Here is a 24,670-nt window from a genome sequence, read left to right on the forward strand (position 1 = left end):
CCCAGAAAGTGAATTGTTAAAATGTCACATCATAAAACTTCAAGTTCTTCTGAAAACCAACTGGAGAAAACTAGATGTTATCACAGAGTAACATGAACAGTGTACAACGTATGCTTTTGTAAAGAATGAAGTCAGGTCTGCACGACTGGTGAATTTCGCCTTATGTAGTATAATTAAGGATCATTTTAAACAAATTCTTAATAGGGGAAAAGACACCAAACTTGCAAAAACGTCATAACCAGTTCTGTGACAAGCTTTATGTTTCGATGTGTCATATCCTAAGCTGATTGGCCCACTTCTTTTTATTTTCATGGTCTAAGAGATTAAGTTGCATTAAAATCCAAATTCCTGAAGGTGGTGTGAACAGAACAAATTTCGGTTAAGGAGGCTGACTGTGAAGACTTCTTTTGCTTCCCTCTGTAATTTGGAGTCACCGGTAAAGCACGTGGGTTTTGCACTAAGAGGCTGCTCTGTGTTGCTCGCCCCTCCTGCAGGCGAGGCTTGCTGGTGGACCATACACCCCGCCTCCAAGCAGCGGTCCGAGGGGGAGAAGGTGCGCGTTGGCGATGACCTCATCTTAGTGAGCGTGTCCTCCGAAAGGTACTTGGTAAGTGCGGAGCGTAGGGCACGGACTTGCTGAGATGACGCATGAAGGTCAATGAAACAGCCTCTTTAACGTGTAGATTGCAAATCGTCTAGGAGCCTTGCTTAGAAACAAGCCAGTACCTCTATTTGATGAGAGAGAGGTAACTCCCCAGGTAGGGGAAGGGCGTGACACGCGGTCATGCGGCTCACCAGGTGCGTTTGGACAGGCTCCCCGTGTGCCCTGCCCTGGTTACCCTCCCTTCCCTCCTCCCCCCTCCCCGCTGTGTGCCCCATCCTGCCCTGTCCTGACCCTGGTGCCTCTTCCTGGACTCTGTCACTGACACACTGCACACAGTCCGATCGGGAGTTCAGAACTGGGACTCTTCTGTACCCATCGAGAGGGCTGCATTAATGAGGTTGTGACCACTGCTTTGGATATTTAAGAAAGAAAATTCTTATGTGATAAATACTTGCCACTGTTAAGAAAAACAGCCAAAAACAAGTTGAGGTCTCCTTGACATTGCATTGTTTCAAAGAATAGAGGCTGACAATGAGAAAATGAGGAAAAGTTCATGTTTAATCATTGAAGGCATTTTTTATTTTGTGGTAAGGCCAGTAGATATTTAATTGAACTCATTTAGTGAATTGTATTTTTGCTAAAGAATAATCATTTGTGGAAGTGTACAGATTAAAATCAATGGAACTGTGAGAGATCCCAATGCAAAATATTATTATGATTTTTAAAAGGTTATTTTCCATCAGCCTCGTTTCCATTTTGTTTGAGTTTGTGGATGAGCAGCTTAGGACCACTCCGTGGTGGTTCCTCCTGCCCGGAGGCCTGAGCAGGGGGCTGCAGGCAGGCCTTCTGAGGACACGGCTGACCCAGCCTGGAGGGCAGCTGAGCCTTCAGACCAGTCTGCCATCTTGGGTGGGACAGCAGTGAACTTGGCAAAATAGTATTTTTATTTTAAGGTTAGGATTAGGCTTAGAGAATATTCTTTTGAGGAGTCAACATTGTTTAGGTAACTTATATGGTGTAATGTTCTTAAGGACATATTTGGACTTTCTCCCACAGACTGAAATCTTCAAAATTTTATGGTTCAACCAAATTTGTTATTTTTTTGCTGCCTAGAATATAGGACCCTTGACCTGATGCCGCCTCACTGGTGGGCCTGTCTGTGTGTCTCCACATGTGCTCCAAGCCCAGGACAACTCTCCACTGTGCCTTTCGTCCCTGTATCTCTGTGCCTTGGGGTGCATGCTTGTCTTCGTCGCACCATCCCCTTGTCTTGGAGGGCCAGCGAGGCCCAGGCCACTTCCAATTCCGAGGTTTCTGGTGCATTAAAATGAAAATCCCCAAAGTGGTTTACAATGAGTTTAGTATGTTTACACTTAGCAAATTAACACTATTTTTTTTAATTAAATATATTTTTAATGGTTTTAGAGAGGAAGGGAGAGGGGGAGAGAGAGAGAGAGAGAGAGATAGAAACATCAATGATGAGAGAGAATCATTGATGGGCTGCCTCCTGCACGCCCCCCACTAGGGATTGAGCCTGCAACCCTGGTATGTGCCCTTGACTGGAATCAAACCCTGGACCTTTCAGTCCACAGGCTGACGCTCTATCCACTGAGCCAAACCAGCCAGGGCAATTAACACTATTAATACCCACACCCAAATCCAATGTATGTCCAGACGTACTTGGGGACAGCATCTCTAAGTATATAAAAGTCAGGTCCAAGCTTATCCCTCAGCTCCCATGAAATCTGTGTCACCCGTGGAAATGCCACCTACCGCAGCCCTAGTGCAAGGACCAGTAGGGCTGGCTAACAATGTTCTCTTTTCTCAGCTCCTGTGGCACTTGATTACAGTTCACCTACCATTTTTTAATACTTGTAGCATTTTGTGTATATCACTTTCCCTTCTAGAGTCCAGGCACCCTCAGGGTGGGAGGGTGCTCTATTAATATTTAGCACAATGCTTTATATGTAGTGCATTCTGTGAACCATGATGAGTCAACAAACGGTAACAATCTATTGATCAAAATACTAGAGGCCCGATGCACGAAATTCATGCTAGAGTGGGCTTGCCTTCCCCTGGCTGCCGGCACCAGCTTCTCTCTGGTACCTGGGACCCGGGCTTCCCTCGCAGCCCCAGCTTCGTCCCTGGCTTCATCCGGAAGGTCGTCTGGAAGGATGTCTAGAAGGGTGTCCGGTCTAATTAGCATGTTACGCTTTTATTATTATAGATGACATGAGCTTTCACTTGAATTCAAAAGTAAAAATTCACGCGTTGGTATTTGGATCACCTGCTCATGGTCTGCTAAGAGCCATATGGTTTTATAGTGGTGTGTGCGTGTGTGCGTGCGTGCGTGTGTGTGTGTGTGTGTGTGTGTGTGTGTGTGCGCATGGGTGCATGCTGTTTTGGCTCAGGCCATTGCAATAGGTATTGTAACTTATTTTAGGTGTGTGCTACTGTGACTGTGAAGGGTTCTGCTTCTGCAAGTCTTTGTTTATTGGATAACATTGCTGGATGCCAGGGGAACTGCTGTGAACCTGTCAGACAGCGAACAGGATGAGAAAGAGAGATCCACTTAGTTACATTGTGTACTGATTGCTACGGAGGAAAACATATTTTCCTTGTTTGTGGAAACAGAAGGCATATGTTTTATTTGTAAACAAAGAGAAAGAGTGCAATGCCTGTTTTTGCTGGTGCCTCGAGAATAGCATATTCAGGTGAGAGAGCCCCTGGGGGTGAAGGCCGGCGGAGCCCCCCAGCATGACGGTCCTGCTGCGCCTTCATGCACCTCATCCAACTGGGAGGGTTGGTTTCTGGGCAAGTTCAGGTCCGATGGGATCTTGGAAAGCTGAGGCTGTCCTCCGTCACCAGCGTTGGAGAAGTGCTAGAGAAACATTACAGGAATATCGGTGATGTTTGTGGAGATGACCCCAAGAACACAGTGTCTGTCTGCAATTCTCGCGGAGCCAGATGGTAAAATAACCGAGGCCACCTGCTATGAAATTCTAGAGTGGTTTCATAATTTTTTTTCTTTACTTTTAGTTTGAGAACTCACATATTATGGCTCTTAAAATATTAAATAGGATATTTCACACATTTTTATTTTTAAGGAGGAAAATCTGAAATTTGTACACTCTGAATTTTGGAGAAAATGTGTTTGTCTTGGTTTTAAATACCTATTAGAAAACATCGCCATCGAATGGCTGTTGTGTCACATTGCAGGTAAAAGTTCATAACCTCATAAAACTAAGACACTGGTCCTATAGATTTCACCTGCATCATTGTAAAAAGACACCACAGTGTGATAGGTAAACCACTTATAATTCTAATGGTTAGTACCCACTATCCGTATAACTTTGTTCATCGGTGGGCCTTAAAACAAAATAGTCTACTTGAATGAATCTATTTATTTTAGTGTATTCATTTGTTTTCTGATTAGTGGCTTAAGTTAGTAACTCTTAGAATGAGGATGGGAAATACCTACAGACAAATAGTAACTAATCCTTTTCTACCGGCCTCTTCGTTTTGAGTGACAGGGCGGACACAGACGCTCTGTGTGCGCAGCTCCAGTCCGTGCTGGGGGTGAGGGGGCAGAAGCACGTGCGTGCTGAGCCCGCCCGCAGCCAGGCGAAGGCCCTCTGCCTCCCTCCCGCAGCACCTGTCCTACGGCAGCGGCAGCGGCAGCCTGCACGTGGACGCCGCCTTCCAGCTGACGCTCTGGAGCGTGGCCCCCATCAGCTCAGGAAGTGAAGCGGCCCAAGGTACACCCCGCTGCAGGGAGGGCTCATCCTTGATGCAGGGTGTCCGAGACCCTGAGCTGGCTGTTAGCCAGAGCTTGTGTCCAGCTATTCCCTAAATGAGGCGATGACACTCAAGACTTGTTTACATGGCTACTTTTACGCTGTGGTCAGCTTTATTTATCTGTGTGGCTTCCTGTGCTGGCTGCCTGGGGGCAGCTTGCCCCAGGGTTCTGGCCCCGGGGTATTGCTCAGTGAGGCGGATGTCCAGGTGTCCCATCTTCCAGGGCGGGTGGCTTGGAGTGGGGTCCCAACAATGCCTATGTGTCAGGGGTTCCGGGACATCTGCGTTGGTCCTGGTTACTGTCACCTGCACAGGTTCAAGTTTGAGCCTGCCCATGCATGTATGTTTAATGGAGGGTTTTATGTGGTTGAGGTGGTATTTCCAGTGGGAATGTCACTCACTCTGGGGCTCTGAGGCTCAGGCCCACCAGCAGCAGGCAGGTGGAGCCATCCCTCTCTGGGATGTGGCCAGGAGCGCAAGCCTTGCTAGCCTGCTGGTTCTCTGAGAACACAGAAGATTGGGCCAGGGGAACTGTCCAGCTGCCACTGAGCATGACAGCTGAGATAGACCGAGTTTCATCCTCACAGGGTACCTGATTGGCGGTGACGTCCTGAGGTTGCTGCACGGACACATGGACGAATGCCTCACCGTCCCCTCCGGGGAGCATGGGGAGGAGCAGCGGAGGTGGGTGAGCCTGGCGCCCCAAGCCTTGATTTTCTTGCCTTGACATATTTTTTTTAAATGAAGGAAATGCCTGTTCAGGCCATCAGCACAAGAGAAAGTGGGCCTCTAACGTTCATCTGTCCCCTGAATGACCCATTTGTTGGCCTCCTTTGCAGTTTTTCCTTGTGTTAGTTTTTATCACCTATCAGCAGAATCGCTGAAGAAATTAAAACATGGACGAAGCATCGAATTAAACGGAGTGGGAGGAATGAACACATTAAACAATCTACTTAAAACTTCATTAAATGTTCATTGGTTCTGATTAATTCTCTTTCTGGAACATTCAGTCTCGAATTCAGTTTCAAAATCAGATTTCTCCAATTGTACAAAAGTTGACGACCTTTTTTTATTACCTCCCTTTTGCTGCCCTAGATAATAGAACTGACCACGTTCCTCATGTTTTATGTGATTATAATACCTCTCTCATGTTAAGATTATTTGGCATTAGACCGAGATTGATGTAGTCCAGATCTCTGGGGAAAGTGCACAAATTATACAAAAACAAAAACATTGAAGATGATTTGAATGCTCTGCTTTGCCTCATGAATTCACGGATGAATCTGATAAGGTTAATGCATAAACAAGGGATCCCTGTGAGAGCAGGTGTCGTCTGGATGATTTATTACATGTTTTTAGTTTTGAAAGGACATTTCTCATAATATTACCAAACACATTTAGGTAACTTATTTAGTAAATACTTCTTTCTGTAATTTACAGAAAGATACAGGGAACATTTAGGAAGTTGAGGATCATTAACTGGCTGTTGAGAGCAGAGGGCTGTGTGGAGATGGAAGGCCCAGGGGAGCAGGAGGTAGTGAGGACCCCGAGGTGCTGCATGGGCTCTGGCTTCCGTGAAAGGGGGCGTGCGTGGGGCCAGAGATCCGTGTGGATGTTGTGGATGATAACTTAGCGTCACTGACAAACAGTTACCACGAGGGCTTTGGCGTTTGGGTAGGTGTGAAGTCCCTTCACATGTTTCTTGCTTTGAGTGTGTGTGCAACTTCTTGTTTATATTTATATTTTTGGTGATATTTATACTTTTCTATTATCATTTTTTCTAATTGTTATACTAAAATATTAGAATGTGTTTAAGTATCTAGAACAAACTTGAAAACTCCAAATATGAATGTGTTTAAGTAATAATATATTAAACTACACCTAAAGTTATAGCTGAGTACTTTTAAGGACCTGAATTAAATGAGTAAGGTGAGTATATTCACAGTGGGGGGTGGTGGTGGGGGAGTTGGAGAGGGAATGAATGGGATTAGAGGAGAGAATAACCAAGGATGTGTTTACATCGAATGTTTATTGAGGGCAGACTTATGTTGATCACTGTTACCGTTTTTGGTTATTTTTATTTCCGGCTCTATTGTCTTCTCCAAAAAGTATGGCTTTAACTGTTTATGCAAAGGCTTTCCATTTGCTTTTCTCTCTTAATTAGCTTGAAAAATAGAGTCCAAGAATGAAACATGTTACAATGGGGTTTCTCTTTTTGAAAACAGGACTGTTCATTATGAAGGTGGTGCCGTGTCTGTCCACGCCCGCTCCCTGTGGAGACTGGAGACGCTGCGAGTTGCGTGAGTAGCGCCTCTGAATGCTGCCCACGTGCAAGCGCAGCGCCGCCAGCGGCGGGTTCTCTTCCCTTCCCCTTCCCGCCGTTGTGGACCCGGTACGAGCCCCAGGTCACCAGGTGGTAGGTCAGCTGCTTTCGTCTTCAGCCGCATGGGTTTGTAGCATCATCTCATCTGGTCAGTGCATCTCCTGCACAAAGTGCTGCTGGGAGGCAGCGAGGTAGGTTTGGAGACAAGCCTGTCGCTCACTTCCGTTCTGGCAAGTTCTGGACTGAACCTTCTGAGGCTCCTGTGAGACGGAGGAGACCTGAACGCGAACCAGGCCACTAGACCATTCCTGGCAGTCTCTGTGCTTACTCACGTAACAGCCGAGTCAGCAAAGAGGCTGGCAATACGAAGCTGCTGTGCATTTATTAGAGAAATAAGTTACATATATATATATACATATGTATGTATGTATATACACACACACATACACATATACATATACATACACACATATATATATACATACACACACACACACTATATGTATATATATATATGTGTGTGTGTATTTTTTCTAGTGATTTAAAAAAGCTGTTCAGAGATTGACTTTTAGTTCCTTTAAATAAAATGCAATATTGATAATAAAAGTATAATTTTGAACTGTTTTTAATAGACTTAAAATGAATTTTAAAAAGGATTATAAGGTTCAGTCCTTTGCCTCAAAAGCAGTAAGTTTTTAAAGGATTTATTCTCTATTATATTTTAAAGAATTTGTTGCTTTAGGATTCAGACTCACTGGATGGGTGTAAGGAACAATCTTAGTATAGAATAGCTATCTTTGTAGTCGTACTGTTTTGAGGTAGATGCATACCTAATGATGATTTAAGTAATTCAGTGCTCTTCAGTTGTTTTTGCTTATATATCCCAGGCAATAATTTTGAAAAACTTTGTATATCCTTGAGCATAGTAAGGTATGACATAGGACTTTTTATTACTTTAAATATATGCACAGAATATAGCTTACAGTGTATTATAAGTAATTGTCTCTATAAGCAGATTCATGTGAAAATACACTTATCATAATATCATGGTACTGTTAATTTTTAATGCTAAGATCACAAGTCAAAAAACCAGTTTAGCAAAACAGCATAAATATCACCGTTTACTAAAATAGAAAAGTTTGCAAAAAATACTCATTAGTAGATTGCAATAGTTTTTCATGACTCTATTTTAAAACAAATTTGTTAATTGATAAAAGTCATATTGAAAGCCTCCACATCTCTGCTGTCTATATGATTCATGAGGTAGTGATGATTATGGGCATACTTTTTAGAGTTTATCTCTTTTCTTTTTAAAGCACCGACAGCATTCCCTTCATGCTTTGCCTTGAACTCTAGTTGTCTAACACCAACTTTGCCATCACTGTTTCCTTACGATTTTACAAGCAAGGGAATTCTTTCCACTCAGTTATGTTAGTTTTTAGTTATCTGATGGTCAGCTGTTTCTTAAAACATGGACGAGACTGGGCCTTCCATCTCCACACATGACGAGACTGTCCTTGCTTTGCAAAGAGCCACTGAAGTGTCATCATCCCAGAGGCTTGTCCCGCTCTGCTCGCGGCAGTCCGAGGTCTGCCTGTGCCGACTGAGCGTGCGCAGTCCTGCGGAAGTGGGAGTGGCACATAACCGGATTTTCCTTTCTACCCTTTCTGAAAGTCATTACTTTAAAAAATTTTTTTTTATTGAATTCAGAGAGGAAGGGAGTGGGAGAGAGATTGAAACATCAATGATGAGGGGGAATCATTGATCGTTGCCTCCTGCACGCCCCACACTGGAGCTTGAGCTTGCAACCTGGGCATGTGCCCTGACCGGGAATCAAACCGTGACCTCCTGGTTCATAGGTCGATGTTCAACCACTGAGCCACGCCGGCTGGGCTGAAAGTCATTACTTTTCAGCAGATTTTAATGATCATAACTTTGCTTTTTATCTTTTTTATAACCTTAGTTTATATTTTCTGTTTATTTCCTTTTTTCTCCTTTTGACCTTTTATAATTCTCATATTCTTTTTTTTTATTCATTCGTTTTTAATGAGATAATTGTTCCTCATGATTAAATTTAAACCATAAGAATATATTTCTTTTGTCAGGTAAATATATACTTTAGTTAATGTATATAAATTATAATTAATCATAATTAGGCATTGACTGTACCACTATTTTTCAAGTGCAAATCCAACAAGAGTTTTTAACTCGTAAACTCTAAAGTATCGTTTAGACTTATCATTTCTGTATCTGTGATAGTGAGTAGAGGCGAACTTGGAGCACAAGGAGGAGGGTTAGTGTGGATGGTGTCACACTAAGAGTCAGAAGACCTAGAGTTACATTTCACTTCCGCTCGCTAGTGGCTGTGTAACGTTGAATGTTACGTAATCATCCGAATTACTATTTTGTTATGTGTGAGCTGACATTAATACCACCAGCCGCAGGGGTTCGGAGACCATTCAATGAGATGGTCCATGCAGGGCACCTTCCATCATGGCTGACACACGTCACTTGCTGTTTCCCTGTGGCTGCGGCTGCTGTTGGATGGAGTCTGACCTGTGTCTGCAGGTGGAGTGGGAGCCACATACGGTGGGGCCAGCCTTTCCGACTGCGGCACGTCACCACGGGCAAGTATCTGAGTCTCCTGGAAGACAAGAACCTTCTCCTCATGGACAAAGAGAAAGCCGACGTCAAGTCTACGGCCTTCACCTTCCGCTCTTCCAAGGTGAGCCGGCACAGGGAGTCATGGGCTCCTGTACGTAGACCCACCACGCTTCCTTCGGATGCTGCTGAGCGAAAAAAACGCAAGTTGTAATCACAAAGTTTTACTGTTTGAATTTAAATAAACCTCTGGGTTTGCACATTTCTATATGCTTGATAGGGAAGGGCCGCTCTAACATGTTAACTTTGAACACTTCAGAAAGATCAAAATAGAAGGTGTGTGGGAACGTGAGTGCAGGAAAAGTTTTGTTTAACTTCAAACAAGTCCATCTCCGGATGATTCTGCCTGTTTCAATAGCCATATTTCTTTGTAACAAAAAATCAACTAAGGAAAAAACAACCACTGCACGGACATTCTTGGACGTGTTTTGGGCACATTTTGACTTGTTTCTCTGATGGATCCTGGAACTGGACATACTGGCTCAAAAGCTGTGAATATGTTCAAACACTCTGAATAAAAGTTCTTGCCCAAAGCAATAGCCTTTGAAACATTTTTTCTCCAAATATCTCTCCTAATATGCACTTGGAGAATGGGGGCTGTTTCTGGATTTGGGCCATTTTGCAATGTCGTAGCTTACACAGGAAGTACAGAGACCAGGGATCCCAGCACCACTTTTTTCTTTTAAATGCTCACCAGAGGAATGAAGATATTTTTCCCATTTATTTTATTTATTTATTTTTAGAGAGAGTGGAAGGAAGGGAGGGAGGGGTAGAGGGAGAGAGAGAAACATTGATGTGGCAGAGATACATCAATAGGTTGCCTCCCACATGCGGGCGGGGGTCGGACCTGCAATCCACGTATGTGCCCGTAGCTGGGAATCGAACCTGTGACTCTGGGGCACAGGCCAACACTCTAACCACTGAGAAACCTTGGCCAGGGTCCAGCATCACTTTTTAATGAAGTCTTCAGTTTCTCTGAGTCTGGCCTCCTGCCTGGCACTCAGGTTTGGGGAACTGCTGTCCTAAGCACGTTGTTACTGACTTGCTGCCAAACACACTCCACTCGTTTAACTCTCAGTGATAACTGCACGTGATAACGTGGTTGAGAGAAGAGAAGGTGAAACTTAAGGCCAAGAAAACATTTTAATTTTAAAATCACAGCAGAATTCTGATTGCAAAATAATGGCCAATTAGGTCATTATAATTGTTTTCCAGGAGATAGAGTAAGTCTTTTTATTGCTTTCTAAAATTATTTATCATAAGAGTAGGTCTTGCCAATCACATATGAATTATATTTCCCCAAGATGTAATTTTTTAGCCTAAAATGCCTCAAAAATATGCTTCTTTGGGGATTTCCTCCAGTTTTCCTTCTCCCATGCACCACAAATAGAAACCTGCTGCTATTGAAGTGATGAAATCAGACTCAAATAAGACTGCCAATGAGATCACAAGGATTATGGAACAAATGAAAAAATAGAACAAAATCATTTTTAGGACATAGTTTTTAGTATGCTATTTTTGTTTGGGATCTTTATTCTTGGTTCAAAAAATATTTTAGATGCTTTAAGAAACACACAATGAAAATAAGAGTAACGGTTAATTTATGGGCCAAATGATGTGCTAAGTGCCTTATATGTATTATCTCATTTAATTCTAGTTTAAAACTATGAAGCTTAGATAATGTTTTTTTAAATTTATTTTTTAATCCTCACCTGAGGATATATTTCCATTGATTTTTAGAGTGAATGAAGAGAGAAACACATTGAGTGGTTGCCTCCTGCACGTGCCCCGACCAGGGCCCGGGCCGGGAGGAGCCCGCAACAGAGGTACATGCCCTTGACTGGAATCGAACTTGGGACCCTTTGGTCCGCAGGCCAACGCTCTACCCACTGAGCCAAACCGACTAGGGCTTAGATACTATTTTTAATCTTAATTATACAGATGAGGAAACTGAAGCAAGTTAGGTGGCATATCCGAACTTGAGCCTAAGTAGTAAATCTAAAGCCTTCTCTAATAACAAAATTAAAGATTTAAAATAATAATAGCAGATTGGGAAGATATGTTGTTTCCCTGTGATCAGATGAGCACCTATGGTAGTTGTTTGGTGATGACTAAATATCTAAAAAGTGAAAGTAAAATGAAGAACATGTATATTTTTTATCAAAATAAGTATACAAAATTACCATTGTAGATACATTTTTATTTAATCAGGATTAAATGCAAACCTGATTTTTGCAGTAACCCTTTATCAAGGAGTGCTGATAGTATAATAGAAAATAAGACCAATTGTGTTTTATAGAAGATATGGAAAGGGAGAGGGAGATATAGAAACATTGATGTGAGAAATATCAATTGGCTGCCTCCTGCACACCCCCTACTGGGGATTGATCAAGTCTGAAACTGGGGATGGAATCGGTGACCTCTTGTCCCAGTGCATGGGACAAAGCTCAATCGACTGAGCCACACCGGCCGGGCTATACTGATCCTTTCTAATGGCAGTAAACAAGAGAGGGGGCTCATTGAAACCTCCAGTGGGTGGATGAGGTGTATCAGTCAGAGCCAACATGAATTACTAAGTTACTCAGTTTGTTACGCGGATTTGTTTTTTAAGATCACGGGAGCTGGTGAAGTTAGCCATAGTGCAAGTGGTGTGAAAAGGAAGGACATGATGTGAGAGAGAGACATGGATTGGTTGCCTCCCGCATGCGCCCTGACCAGGGCGGGGATCGAGCCTGCAACCCAGGTACGTGCCCCTGACTGAAATCGAACCCAGGACGCTTCAGTCTGCGGGCCGATGCTCTATCCACGGAGCCAAACCAGCTAGGGCAAGGTGTGGGTTTCTATGTTATAAGATTTGTGTATTGCACCATGTGTCCATACCCAAAGTCAAATCTCCTGTCACCATATTTTATGTCCCATTCATCGCCCATCCCCTTCCCTCTGGCAACCACCACACTGCTGTTTGTGACCATGAGAGGGAGCATGCTGAAGGAGGCAGCATTAAAACGTAGGGATTTGAAGGAAACAGCTGGTATCAGAGCATCAACTGCTGCTTCAGAGCAGAGGGAGGTTAGCCCAGTGGCCCTTTAGGAGCCAGCGACTCTGTCGTTCAAGTTGGAAATTGCATTATAGGAAACGGAGTTACAGTAGTTTTGAATAGTTCTAAAGAAAGCATTAACGTTCTTATCATCATCATCGTTTTCATAGTCAAAATAGTAGAAATTTAAGTTTATTTTATCCTAGATACTGTGCTGAAATATTTACATGCATTATCATGTCTTCTGATATGTGTGTTAGCTTTATTTACAGCTGAGAAAACTGGGGCTTAAAAAGCTTTGTTTAACTTTTCTAAGGTCACAGATGTAGTAAGTGGCAGAGACTGGACTCAAAACCGGATTTCCTGTCCCACAAACCTATGCTATTAGGTACAAATAAAGAAAAAAATAATCGGGAAAGAATATGAAGCCTGAACTACTAATTTTAAGATACCTAGTTTGGAGTTTGTCATTGGGCAATGTAAAATTTTGTTATGGATAAAATAATTTTCTATCCGTGTGAGTTATTCAAGAATGTGTTAATTATTTTTATAATTTTCTACTCAAATCTTCAGTAGAGGTTGAACTGCTAGAATAAAATATTTGACCATTATTATTTCAGGGGACTTCAGAGGGCTGAATTTTTCAAGGAACATATTTTCAACAAGGCAAAGTTCTTTCAAGAAAAAGTCGTATTTTAAAAACTTGCTAAATCTTTTTCCTCTCTCCTTAGGAAAAATTGGATGCAGGTGTGAGAAAAGAAGTTGATGGCATGGGAACCTCTGAGATCAAGTATGGAGACTCGGTCTGCTACATACAGCATGTGAGCACAGGCCTGTGGCTGACTTACCAGGCTGTGGACGTGAAGTCTGTGAGGATGGGAGCCATACAACGCAAGGTGAGAGGCGAGAGAAACCCCATCTCGCAGTCACCTCTTACGGCTAAAATACACACACGCAAGGCGAAAAGGGGTAGCTAACACTCAGCCACCTGCTGACGTTCATTCTCGACATGCATGTTCCATTTTGCATTGCTTTCTAGATAGCTTGTCATTTTAGTTCTCCTTACTAATCTTAACTCAGTGCACCTGGTTAGATGACAGCTATCTGCTGAAAGTGCTGAAGGAAGGAAGCTGGGCACCAGTGGCTGCCCACTTCGTGGCTCCATTTATATATAGAACCCAAGTGACGTTTGCTGTGAAAGGTGAGAAGGTGGGGATCGTTGTGGGGGGCAGGGCGGATGTGGAGGTGCTTGGCCTTCTCTTCCGGCTCCGAGTGTTCCCAGTGCTCGCTTTGGGAGCACCATCCAGCTGCTCACTTAAGCTTTCTGCACTTGTCTCTTCGCATGTGGTTCTCTCACAGTAAGTGTAAACACCTAGCAAGAACTAACAACATGAAAATGCAGTTTCACAGAACCAGATGCCGCAGGACCATTGCTGAGCTCTCCTCTTTACCCACCCGTCTGCTCAGCTCCCTGTCCTGCTGAGCCGGATGGCTTCCTTTGCTGCCTCCCTCGGCGAGTTAGACGTGGGGCAGTCATTGACCTTGAGCGTGAAGACACTCTGGCGTTGGTTTGCTCAGCTCGGTCCAATAACGGATTAAGTCTTTAAAACAATGACCAAATGCCTCGGTGGTCCAGGGGCCTCTGCACATTATTTTACCTCAAACACACAGTTTCCAGTCGCCTCCACCGTCCTGGTTCTGTGTATTGTTGTGGCCTCTGAGTGCGCACCTTCTTAGCCCCGTTGGGAAGGGAGGTGTCGGAGTGATGGCGGTCCATGTGCTTCCTCACAGGCCATCATGCATCACGAAGGCCACATGGACGACGGCATAAACTTGTCCAGGTCGCAGCACGAAGAGTCCCGGACAGCGCGGGTCATCCGGAGCACCGTCTTCCTTTTCAACAGGTTTATAAGGTACATTTCATGTCCTTTGTTGGGGTGGCTATTTGACATTTTACCTCAATTTCCTGATTGACTCTACAAATACATAATCCTAAAGTATACTGTGGTGGGTAGATCTCAAAGCTTTGAGTTTAAAGCTCAGAATCTCGGGAAGCTCAACAAATCCACACACTTACGTGCCAATGATATGTTTTCCTTCAAAGGCTAGAAAATGCAACATGATGCCATCTTTAAATTTAATTTTAAATACATTTCTTTCAGGTAATAGGAAAGCATTTAACATACTGTTTCCTGGTTACTAAGTGAATTTTACAAGTTAACATCATTAGAATATCTTTTTAGACAGAGTGGCAGTGCGTGTCAGCAGCTAACAGCTCCTTCTCCCCAAACCAAACCCAGTGGAACAAGAAAATGTCAAAATGATCAGTCCCGGGCGTTGCATCCTAAAACTCGAGCGTCTAGTGCTTGAAAATGAAAATCGGTTGTTTTCTAAATATTGGTCCTCAAGGCCCTTCCGGCTTTTCTCTAGATAAATTTCTCTCAGTGCTGGTGTTTTTAATACGACATATGTATACATGAAGGAATATACAGCTTTTCATTTGAATATATTAATTATCGCTTGAGTTTCTCCTAGGAAGTAATTGAATGGTTCTATTTCTAATGACAGGTATGTTTCACTTCCTAACCAGGCATTTACTATTGCTTCTCCATAGTTTGCAAATGTAGATCCTGTATTTGAGTCATTTGTGAGTTTATTTGGTTCAGTATGATGAGAGATGAGTTTGACTGTGGTATAAATAAATATATTGGTGATTCAAATATTGTCTGCCTTTTACAGTGGTATTGGGAGAGAGGGTAAAGCTTTAAAATCATCTATGAACTAAAACCCTACATAAAACTGTGAGTCGCCGATGAGAGCAATGGTGCTGTTCGTTTAGGGGCCTGGATGCTCTGGGCAGGAAGGCGAAGGCGCCCCCAGGGGACTTGCCCATCGAGTCGGTCAGCCTGAGCCTGCGGGACCTCATCAGCTACCTGCACCCGCCGGCCGAGCACCTGGAGCACGAGGACAGGCAGAACCGGCTGCGGGCCCTGAAGAACCGGCAGAACCTCTTCCAGGAGGAGGTGAGCTGCTCTCCTCCTGGGGAACCGGTCCTCAGTGGGGCCTCTACTCGACACCTTGCACTTAGCGATCAGAGCAGCAGGCGCACTGCACTGTCTGCAGGAACCAGGCCTCGGAGGCGGCGATCGGTGTCACTTCTGTCCGTGTCTAGGGAACTCCCCTCCTCACGCCCCTGGCAAAGGACCGTGTGTTACCGTCTCCGCGGCCTTCGCTTCACATTGGTCATTCGCTGCCCTGTTCTTCGTGTTACTTATGCAAAAACAGGCCCTCTGGGTGTCTGAGTGAATGCAGCTTCTTCCGGCTCCCGGGAGCTGCCCCAGGAGCACAGGGAGCTTGTGTTGGGACGGAGGCTGCCCAGGAGAGGGCCGCTCGGCAGAGCGCCAGGCCCCTGCCTGGACACAGCGACCCCACGGCTTCCTTTTGCTCATAGTGAGTTTCCACGTACGGTTTTATTTCACGAAGGTTCTGCCAAAAGAGCGGAAGTGCCGTAATTTACAGACAGAATAGTAGCAGGACCACATGTCCTGGCATTTGGACCCTCCTCCGTTACTGACGGTGGTTTGTCTGCCCTCGCAGGGGATGATCAGCCTCGTGCTCCAGTGCGTGGACCGGCTGCACGTCTACAGCAGCGCCGCCCACTTTGCCGAGGTCGCTGGCAGAGAGGCGGGCGAGTCCTGGAAGTCCATTCTCAATTCCCTGTACGAGTTGCTGGGTAAGAAGTGGCTGGGTTTTCGAGGCAGCTGCTGTGTCTATTGGAAAGGATCACAGGGCACTCACAGCCCTTTTAGTTCTTGCTTTCTGTTGAAGCCGTTAGTTTTTACCCGAGCTGCACCGCGTGCAGTGATGTTTGCTATTGAATCATCGCGGTGAAGCATGGCCAGAGCCATGGCTTCTCCTTGGGTAAAGGAGAGTGGTCCAGGGTGTGTTTGTAGGTGGGGGGACCTCTGGGCGATGAGCATCAGCTATTTGCTGTGGATTTTGAAGAGAGTCCCCCAAAGCCCCTGGTACCCGCTCTCCCCCTGTCAGGGATCTCTCCAGCCCCTCCCTCTCGCCGTTCTGGGATCTGCCTGTGAGGTTCCAGGGACACTTGAGGAACAGTGAGTGACACAGGCCATGGTTTACACTGCATTCCTCATGCCCTGTGCAGACACAGGGCTGCGTCGCGTTTGGCCAGGGCGATTACTGCAGCGTCTGCCGTCGCTTGTCAGGGGTCTGAGATTTTGACCTTCCCAAGGGTGGCCGTGGGCTTGCAAGACGGCATCTGCAGTGGGTGGGAAGCATCCAGACCAGCTTCTGTCTGCCCTGCCCTCCGTGGGGTCCGCCGCCTCCAGTGCTGGCTTCCCTGGACGGCCTTGGGGGCTGCAGTCCGCGCTCAGCGCCGGCAGTGTCCTCTCGGACACGGAGAAGCGGCGGGGCTGCCCTGGAAATGCTCTCCAAGAAGGAGCTGCTGTTCCCCTCAGCAGCCCAGACGGCGTCCGTGCCCTTCCCGACCCGCTCACTCTGGCAGGAGGCCCGGCCCCGTCTGATCCCGGCTTTGACCACCCTGGGAAGCGGGCCACGCCGTGGCCTGCCTGCCAAACAGGTTCCAGAGAAGGCAGGGAGCAGGCTCAGGTGCCCACTTTAAATGCCCATCATGTAATAGACACACGCATTGAAGAGATTCCCACGAGGCGGCCTTTCGGTAGCAGAGCGGACATGGCCTAGAGCCCTTCCCCTCACAGCCACGGGCCTGTGACTCCTTCCCCGTTATGTCCTTTCCTTGCAAGACAGAATTACAAGGTCAAGATAGAAACACGAGCTCTCGCTGATCGTGGATGCTGTGGCCCTCCTCCATGTCCAAGTTCATGGACTTAGACGGCTCAAGGCTCCCTGTGTGTCTGTATTTCCTGGGGGTTATCTGGTCACTTCCATGCTCCTTCCTTGTCACCTGTGTTTTTCTCGCTACAGATATCTTGACCGCAGACCATCACCTCCTCACAGGTCCATGCACACTGCCGTGTCTGTGGAGCAGTTGTGATTTTATAGCAGGACTTAGGACCCTTTCCCCGCCCAGCTCCGTCCATCTTCCCTCCTGTTTGGAATAAGAAAATCCCCCTTTCCACACATGGAGAGCAGCCCCATGCTCGCTGCATTCCGCAAGGTCTCCTTTCTCTCCCAGGCACGGAACAGGATGTATTTCCCCCAAAGGCAGCTCGAATTCTGGAGAAATACTCTAAAATACAGTTTCTCCATGCTATGCATGTACTTATTTTGAGCTTATACACTTACATCACAAAACTGGAATCATACTATCAACATTCTTTCCTGGCCTGTTTTCCTGCCGTCTATACTGTGGGCAGTCTTTTGTGGGAACTGGGAACTTGCGTCAGTTTTGGTGGCTGTAAGGCCCACTGAGAGATGTTCCGTCATCACAGACCACCTCAGGCCGTCCCAGTGATTGGCTGTTGTAAACAGTGATGAACTTCCTTGTATTTCTCTGATACTTCCCCGTAACTTTAGAACCTCACTTAAGTGACTTCTTAATTAATTTGCTGAATTAGAATAATTCACACAGTGCGTTTATCTGTGAAACACCCGTGCATGTGCACATGGACACACACTCAGAATTTCAGTAGGAATCTGTTTCACTGAGTTAAAGTTTTTGGTGGGAATATATACATTTTGGAGTTTATGGAGATATTAACAGATTTCTAACACATTTTTGTCTCAATGGAGAAATAAGCCCAGCTTGACTAATGTTGCTAACGTACTTTTGAATATGATGCGTAAATCCCACTTTCATAAAAGAGTTTTTATTTATACCTGAAAGAGTTCCCTCTGGCTTCCTGTTGGCATTGATGCCCACAGCTGACAGTGTGGGAAAGACAGTAGCGGGCATCCTTAGTTACCAGATTTATTTTGGAAGAACTGAATGCCTTTGAAACATTGAAAGCTTTCCATTGAGGATACACATTGGGTTGAAAGAGATCTTAAAGGCCACATTGCAGTTTCATAAAAGATGGGTTCTTTGTCAGAGTAGAGAGACCATGAGGTTAAGCAAAGTGGGAATAGGTGGCTTTTCTCGGGTCCTTGAAATACATGCGAGCCTCTAAATGGGAAGAAGAGAGACAGGGAACAAGGTTTGCAGAGTGATTGCCCGTTGGCCCCCCTCCCCCATATCATTTAAGTCATCCCTCTGCTGCCTGTTACAGTTAGTAGTTGTCTCCCATATCGGGTGCTGCATTTATTTTGAGGAAAACTGATGTGCTCTTAACTTCTTCATTATATGGGTGCGAAAATTGAGCACCAGAGAAATTCAATAATTTCGTCTCAAGGCTAATTAAAAGCAATGAGTATTGGATCCCAAGGGAGGGAACTCCCAGGACACCGGCTTCTCCATTACCCTTCATTATCAGCTCCCACCGTGAACGGTTACCTCCTCAGAGTAATCCCTTCTAATGAGCGCTGGTGGTTCCTTCCCTGCTAACACCTCTGTGCTTTTCCTAACGTCTCCATGGCGTGTGTGTATTTGTGTGGCTTTAGATATAAAGAAGAGGTATTTTGTTCTTGACCCAACATTTTCGAGCCACTATTGCTTGTGCGTTTTGGAACTCGAAAATCACACAAGTGAGAAATCTTCCTTTTTTTTTTTCAGCGGCTCTCATTAGAGGAAATCGTAAAAACTGTGCCCAGTTTTCTGGCTCCCTCGACTGGCTGGTCAGCCGACTGGAAAGACTGGAAGCTTCTTCTGGTATGTATCCCAGTGCCTCCTCGGAGGTGGTGTCATTCTCCTGGTTTACGTCCTTTAGACGTTGAAACACACGCTGAGGTTCAGCGCAATAGAAACGTTTCCCTTTTGGTAGGCTACATGCTTATGATAACGGTGTCAGTATTGTTTTGGTTATTTCTGAAAAGCAATCTGACCTTACCTTGTTCGTTTGCATTTATGAAGAGGGAGCCCTGAAAGCGCCCCGGAGCCAGACCCCGCCCTTCCCCACTCAAGTACTCACTTACGGACAAGGGAAACGTTGATCATTGTAGACAAGTTACTCTTATCTTTTCTCGTTCTTTTCTATCTTAGGTATTCTTGAAGTTTTGCACTGTGTGTTAGTAGAAAGTCCAGAAGCTCTAAATATTATCAAAGAAGGGCATATTAAATCCATTATTTCACTTTTAGACAAGCATGGAAGAAATCACAAGGTAAGGGAGCCCTGTTATTGCCATGAGTGAATTCAGGAATCATTTTAAATGTATTTTTAAAATGAGATGACTTTAAAAAGGTGTGTCGGATGTTTCATTACATAGCCAGGTAATATCGTTCCGTGTTTATTCTCGGCGTCAATGGGAGAAGAGTGTTCTCAGGTTGTGTACGGAGGACGATTGTTAGGTGACTGGCCACAGCGCGGTCCTGTTGACGTGCCTGGAGGAAATGTGTTTCCGTCTGTGCCATGTGCTGCTGACACTTGGTCTGGAAGGGATTGGAGTCAGCTGACAGCGATTTCTCTGCTCAGGTTCTGGACGTCTTGTGCTCTCTCTGCGTTTGCCACGGGGTGGCAGTCCGCTCCAACCAGCATCTCATCTGTGACAATCTCCTGCCGGGAAGGGACCTGTTACTGCAGACACGCCTTGTGAACCACGTCAGCAGGTCCGTGCAGGTAGACAGTGTCACCAGACGGGTGGCCTGCCCGAGGAATCCAGGTGCTAGCTCTGTAGCTGAGACATCTGGGGGTCTCTTCATTTTATGGGGTTTAAAAAAATCGATTTCCTTAGAAGCAGTTTAGGAATGTTTTCTGCCCATCAGATGGTATAATAAGCAAAGACGATCTGAGCGAAATACGCATTTATCACAGGCCAGCGTTGTGTCGCTGGGTTACCACTGACTCTCGGGAGCAGGCTAACAGCCATAGAGGAAATAGCTGGACAGAATTCTACTTTATGTCATAACATATACCGTACTTTCCGGTGTATAAGACGACTGGGCGTATAAGATTTTCTTGGGTTAAAAAGTCGTCTTATACGCTGGAAAATACAGTATATTGGACTATACTGATGGGATTAGATATAATGGATTAGATATATTGGACTATCGTATTTTCCGGCGTATAAGACGACTTTTTAACCCAGGAAAATCTTATACGCCCAGTCGTCTTATATGCCGGAAAATACGGTAACTAAAAGCACTGCCCTTCCATACCAACTTGGAAGTGTTCACCAAGTATAATCAGAATATTGAATTAGAATGTCCAAAATGGAGTAAGTTCCACAAATAACCAGTAAAACTACATTTGCAGGTAGATCTACCTTCCAGGTATCAAGCATTGAGTGCTGGGTGCCAGCCGTTGTGCTGAGCGCTCCCCCTGCCCTCTGCCTGTCTGTGTGTGTTCCAGGTGCTGGCATCCACAATTTGTAGATGAATGAAATGTGGGAACTGGACAGGCACTCAGGTTTCACTCCAGAGACCGAGCTTGTCCTTATATAAAATAGTAACAGTGATGATAATAAAAGTACAACTTATGGTTAAGATATTACCTGTGATACAGTCAGAACTGTGATGCCGTGAATCTAGCCACTCCAGGGAATACTACTTGGCTGTTTTACATAAAACTGTGGGGAATTGGTGTTTGACTTGATATTGAGTTTTTAAAACAGGATTGACTTAAGACGTCCTTCATGGTTCTCTGTAGAATAGACCTACCGTTAATGAGGGTGCCTCCTGAGACCTTCTCTGACCCCTGGTGTTAACATAGGGCACAAGACCCCTCATGAAATGCAGTTAAATACAGCTAACTCGCGATTCCTCGGTTCCCAGGGAGCCACAGAGAACAGCAAAGCTGGTTAGTCACCTGTTCTTTTGTTAACAGCGTGGCCTGCCTCAGCCTCATACCGCAGCCAACATAGAGCTTAGGAAGATGTCTCCATGCCCTGGGGTAATACAGCTCAGCTAATTCTGAAGGTCGGCTGCACTGCGCAGCTCATCTTAAACGTGGCTAATGAAATAACACAAGCTGAAGAGCAGTTGAGAACTAATATTAGCCCCTGAGTGACGTTGCCAGGGAACCTGGAAGCAAGCGCCGTGCCCCGAGCGTTAGCCTCCGTGCCTGTCTTAGGGATGGTGCAGCAGTTGCAGAAATGTGTATTTAAAGTCTTTGAAGAGCAGGATGAGTGTTCAGAATAGTGAGATGTCAGTTAGACAGTGGAAAGTTTGCTCAGATTTTCTCACGTGTGTTCTCTCTCTTACAGCATGAGACCCAACATTTTTCTGGGCGTCAGCGAAGGCTCTGCTCAGTATAAGAAGTGGTACTATGAACTGATGGTGGACCACACAGAGCCCTTCGTGACAGCCGAAGCGACCCACCTGCGCGTGGGCTGGGCGTCCACGGAAGGGTACTCTCCCTACCCCGGAGGGGGCGAGGAGTGGGGTGGGAACGGCGTTGGAGATGACCTCTTTTCCTATGGATTTGATGGCCTGCACCTCTGGGCAGGTGAGTGCTGGCCGTTTGCTTTCACGGCGTTTTGGAAAGAAACCTTTGCCCTTGCTGCCCATTTCCGAAAGCTATTGGTGCTGCTTCTATTGGGTACATTTATTATTCAGAACTTTAACACTGAAATGATGAATGAGAGTGTTAAGTAAAAGCAGAATGTCACTAGGGGAAAAAGAAAACTTAGAATTATAGTACATTTTCGAAGGACTGTATTGCTTATGAAAATGTACAGTCATTCCCCTTATCCACTGGGGATGTGTTCATGACTCCCAGAGGATGCCTGAAACCACGGATAGTACTGAACCCCTAAAAAAACTATATTTTTCCTATACAACCAACCTTTTCACTTAAAGGAAGCACTTTATGGCTTCTCTTTGGCAGATCCGAATTGCCAGCCTCATACTCTTGTGCTTTGGGGCCCTGATCAAGTAAATAAGGGTGACTTGGACACAAGTGCTGCCCTATCAGCACAGTCGTCAAGGAGACGGCTAGGTGACTAATGGCGGGGAGAGCGTATAGCATAGAGACGCTGGACACAGGGATGGTTTTTGTCCTGGTTGGGAAAGAGTGGATGGCTTGGGATTGTATCACGGCGCTCAGGGTAGCACATCATTTAAAACTTATGATTGTTTATTTCTGGAATTTTCCATTATTTTCAGGCACTGGTTTACCCTTTTTAACTGAAACTGTGGGAAGTGGAATTTAAGACAAAGGGAGACTTCTCTAATTAAAAAGTAGCATTTTGATTCATGAATCAGTTGCAAAAAACTTATTTGTTTCCTGCTTATTTTAATTGGTGTGTGGAAGCTTTAGCTTCCCATATAAAAAGGACCAAACACAATCCCTGGAAAATGGTTGGAAAAAATAAATTACGTAAGTTCACTTCCTGGTAGATAATTCAACCTCAGGGATCTGTGATTTATAACCTGTATTGTGAGGAATTTATAACCTGTATTGTGAGGAATACTTCAGTTTATGTCACATGGCACTTTGTTTCAGGAATGTGGGGCTGTTCACAAATAAGTATATAGTTCATTTCACCAGCTACCAACTCTCAGCTTTGCTGGTTGAGCATATATATATTAACAATGATATATCTATATATCTATCTCTATCTCTATCTCTATCTCTATCTCTATCTCTGTCTCTATCTCTATCTCTATCTCTATATCTATATCTATCTATCTATCTATCTATCTAATAGTCTTTTCTCTAATTTATGAAAAGGATGTGTTTTGGTTGGCACCATTTAAAAGTTTATCTCTTGATTATATAGAAGTTCCATTTCATAACATGGCATAGCTTCTGAAAAAACAATTTTTTGACAAGGGATTTAAGGTACAATAGTATATGTGTCTCAGCTTCTATTCTGAGTTGTGCACTGATATGTCACTGCCGCTCAGACCTCTGCCTTCAGCTCTGAAGGTGATTCTCTGAGATAAACACACCTTCCCTTCCTTCGTGTCTTCACAGGCTGTATCGCCAGCACCGTGAGCTCGCCAAACCAGCACCTGCTGAGGACTGATGACGTCATCAGCTGCTGCTTAGATCTAAGTGCCCCAAGCATCTCATTCCGAATTAATGGACAGCCTGTTCAGGGAATGTTTGAGAATTTCAACATCGATGGCCTCTTCTTTCCCGTTGTTAGTTTCTCTGCAGGAATAAAGTTAGTATGTCTGTGTTTGTGCTGTTTCCCTCCGGCTCACACTTCCACAGGACACTGCACTGCTGTCACCTGCTCCCCTGGCCTCTGTCACCCAGGCCGTCCCTCCCACGGCACCTGCCTGTTCTTACAGGAAGGGGCACGAGTCACCCCAGAGAGGACCTGGGGCAGCTGGGGCTTTGTCCACATAGCCATCATGCACTAACTCCCCCAAACCAGCGTCCTGTAATACTTCAAGTCCATTTTTTTATTTCATAAGGGGAAATGGACAACATTGTGTAAAAAATACCACTTATTTCCTTCTATTTAGTTTCATTAGTTTTCTTGATCTTTTCATCATATCTGCACACCCCATCCCAAAGCCCATCGTTTCTACAGAAACTGTGTTGTTGTTTACCTCCACCTGTGACACCTGTAAGCTACCTGCCTGTGATCAGCTGACTCAGTGGTTTTACCTGGCCCTTAGCTTTTTTGCTACTACCAGATGGAAAGAGAAATTAAAATGACGGTTCTTTCCAGTTCTGTAAAGGGAACTTCAGAACAGTGGTCTGTTGTGACGAGGGGACCCTCAGTCATCTCTTAATACCAGCCTGTATCTACTAGCGAGAGGGACACTTACTGCACTGACCACCCACTTAGTCCAGTTACTCTTTTCGTTGTAACTCTACTCCGAGGACTGGTTCCTAAGTTACAGAGGCACCTTAGTGACGGGACAGAGCGGTCATGAAATATTACCTATCCCTGCGCCAACCACCTCTTCTCACGCGTTTATACAAATGATGTCTCTTGCTATGAGCTTCTGGAATGTTTTGAAGTTTTTTCCTTTCCTCACTTTTTGTTTCATATTTTATTTATTTTATTTTATTTTTTGGCTGGAACTAAAACACACATTAGAAAAAGAATTACAAAAAAGAGGAAAATGCGAATTTAGTTTTGTTAAGCCGAGAGCCCGGGAAATCGGTAGCATTTAGCTGCGTTTCAAAAAGGGTTTTCGTGAACCTCAGATGAAACTATTTTAATCAAATGAGTATGACATATAAAAGACTTCAGTAAAGTTTTTTTTGGTTTTGACTGAGGATAAGAAATAAGGTTACATTTTTTT

At 44.8% G+C, this 24,670-nt stretch overlaps 1 protein-coding gene across 1 annotated transcript in view; it reads left to right on the forward strand.

Annotated features, from left to right (window-relative positions):
• RYR2 (ryanodine receptor 2) overlaps window positions 1-24,670 on the forward strand; it is a 198,038-nt gene that overhangs the window by 50,269 nt on the left and 123,099 nt on the right. Inside the window, exons 8-21 of the mRNA XM_054713161.1 lie at window positions 495-607; window positions 4,257-4,362; window positions 4,990-5,086; window positions 6,628-6,702; window positions 9,294-9,450; window positions 13,155-13,319; window positions 14,215-14,336; window positions 15,263-15,446; window positions 16,021-16,156; window positions 19,079-19,174; window positions 19,505-19,623; window positions 19,935-20,068; window positions 21,664-21,905; window positions 23,379-23,571. Coding sequence (XP_054569136.1) covers window positions 495-607; window positions 4,257-4,362; window positions 4,990-5,086; window positions 6,628-6,702; window positions 9,294-9,450; window positions 13,155-13,319; window positions 14,215-14,336; window positions 15,263-15,446; window positions 16,021-16,156; window positions 19,079-19,174; window positions 19,505-19,623; window positions 19,935-20,068; window positions 21,664-21,905; window positions 23,379-23,571 — 1,939 coding nt within the window. The remainder of the gene's footprint in view (window positions 1-494; window positions 608-4,256; window positions 4,363-4,989; window positions 5,087-6,627; window positions 6,703-9,293; window positions 9,451-13,154; window positions 13,320-14,214; window positions 14,337-15,262; window positions 15,447-16,020; window positions 16,157-19,078; window positions 19,175-19,504; window positions 19,624-19,934; window positions 20,069-21,663; window positions 21,906-23,378; window positions 23,572-24,670) is intronic.

This window comes from Eptesicus fuscus, chromosome 24 (genome assembly GCF_027574615.1).
Source record: "Eptesicus fuscus isolate TK198812 chromosome 24, DD_ASM_mEF_20220401, whole genome shotgun sequence".
Classification (NCBI taxonomy): Eukaryota; Metazoa; Chordata; class Mammalia; order Chiroptera; family Vespertilionidae; genus Eptesicus; species Eptesicus fuscus.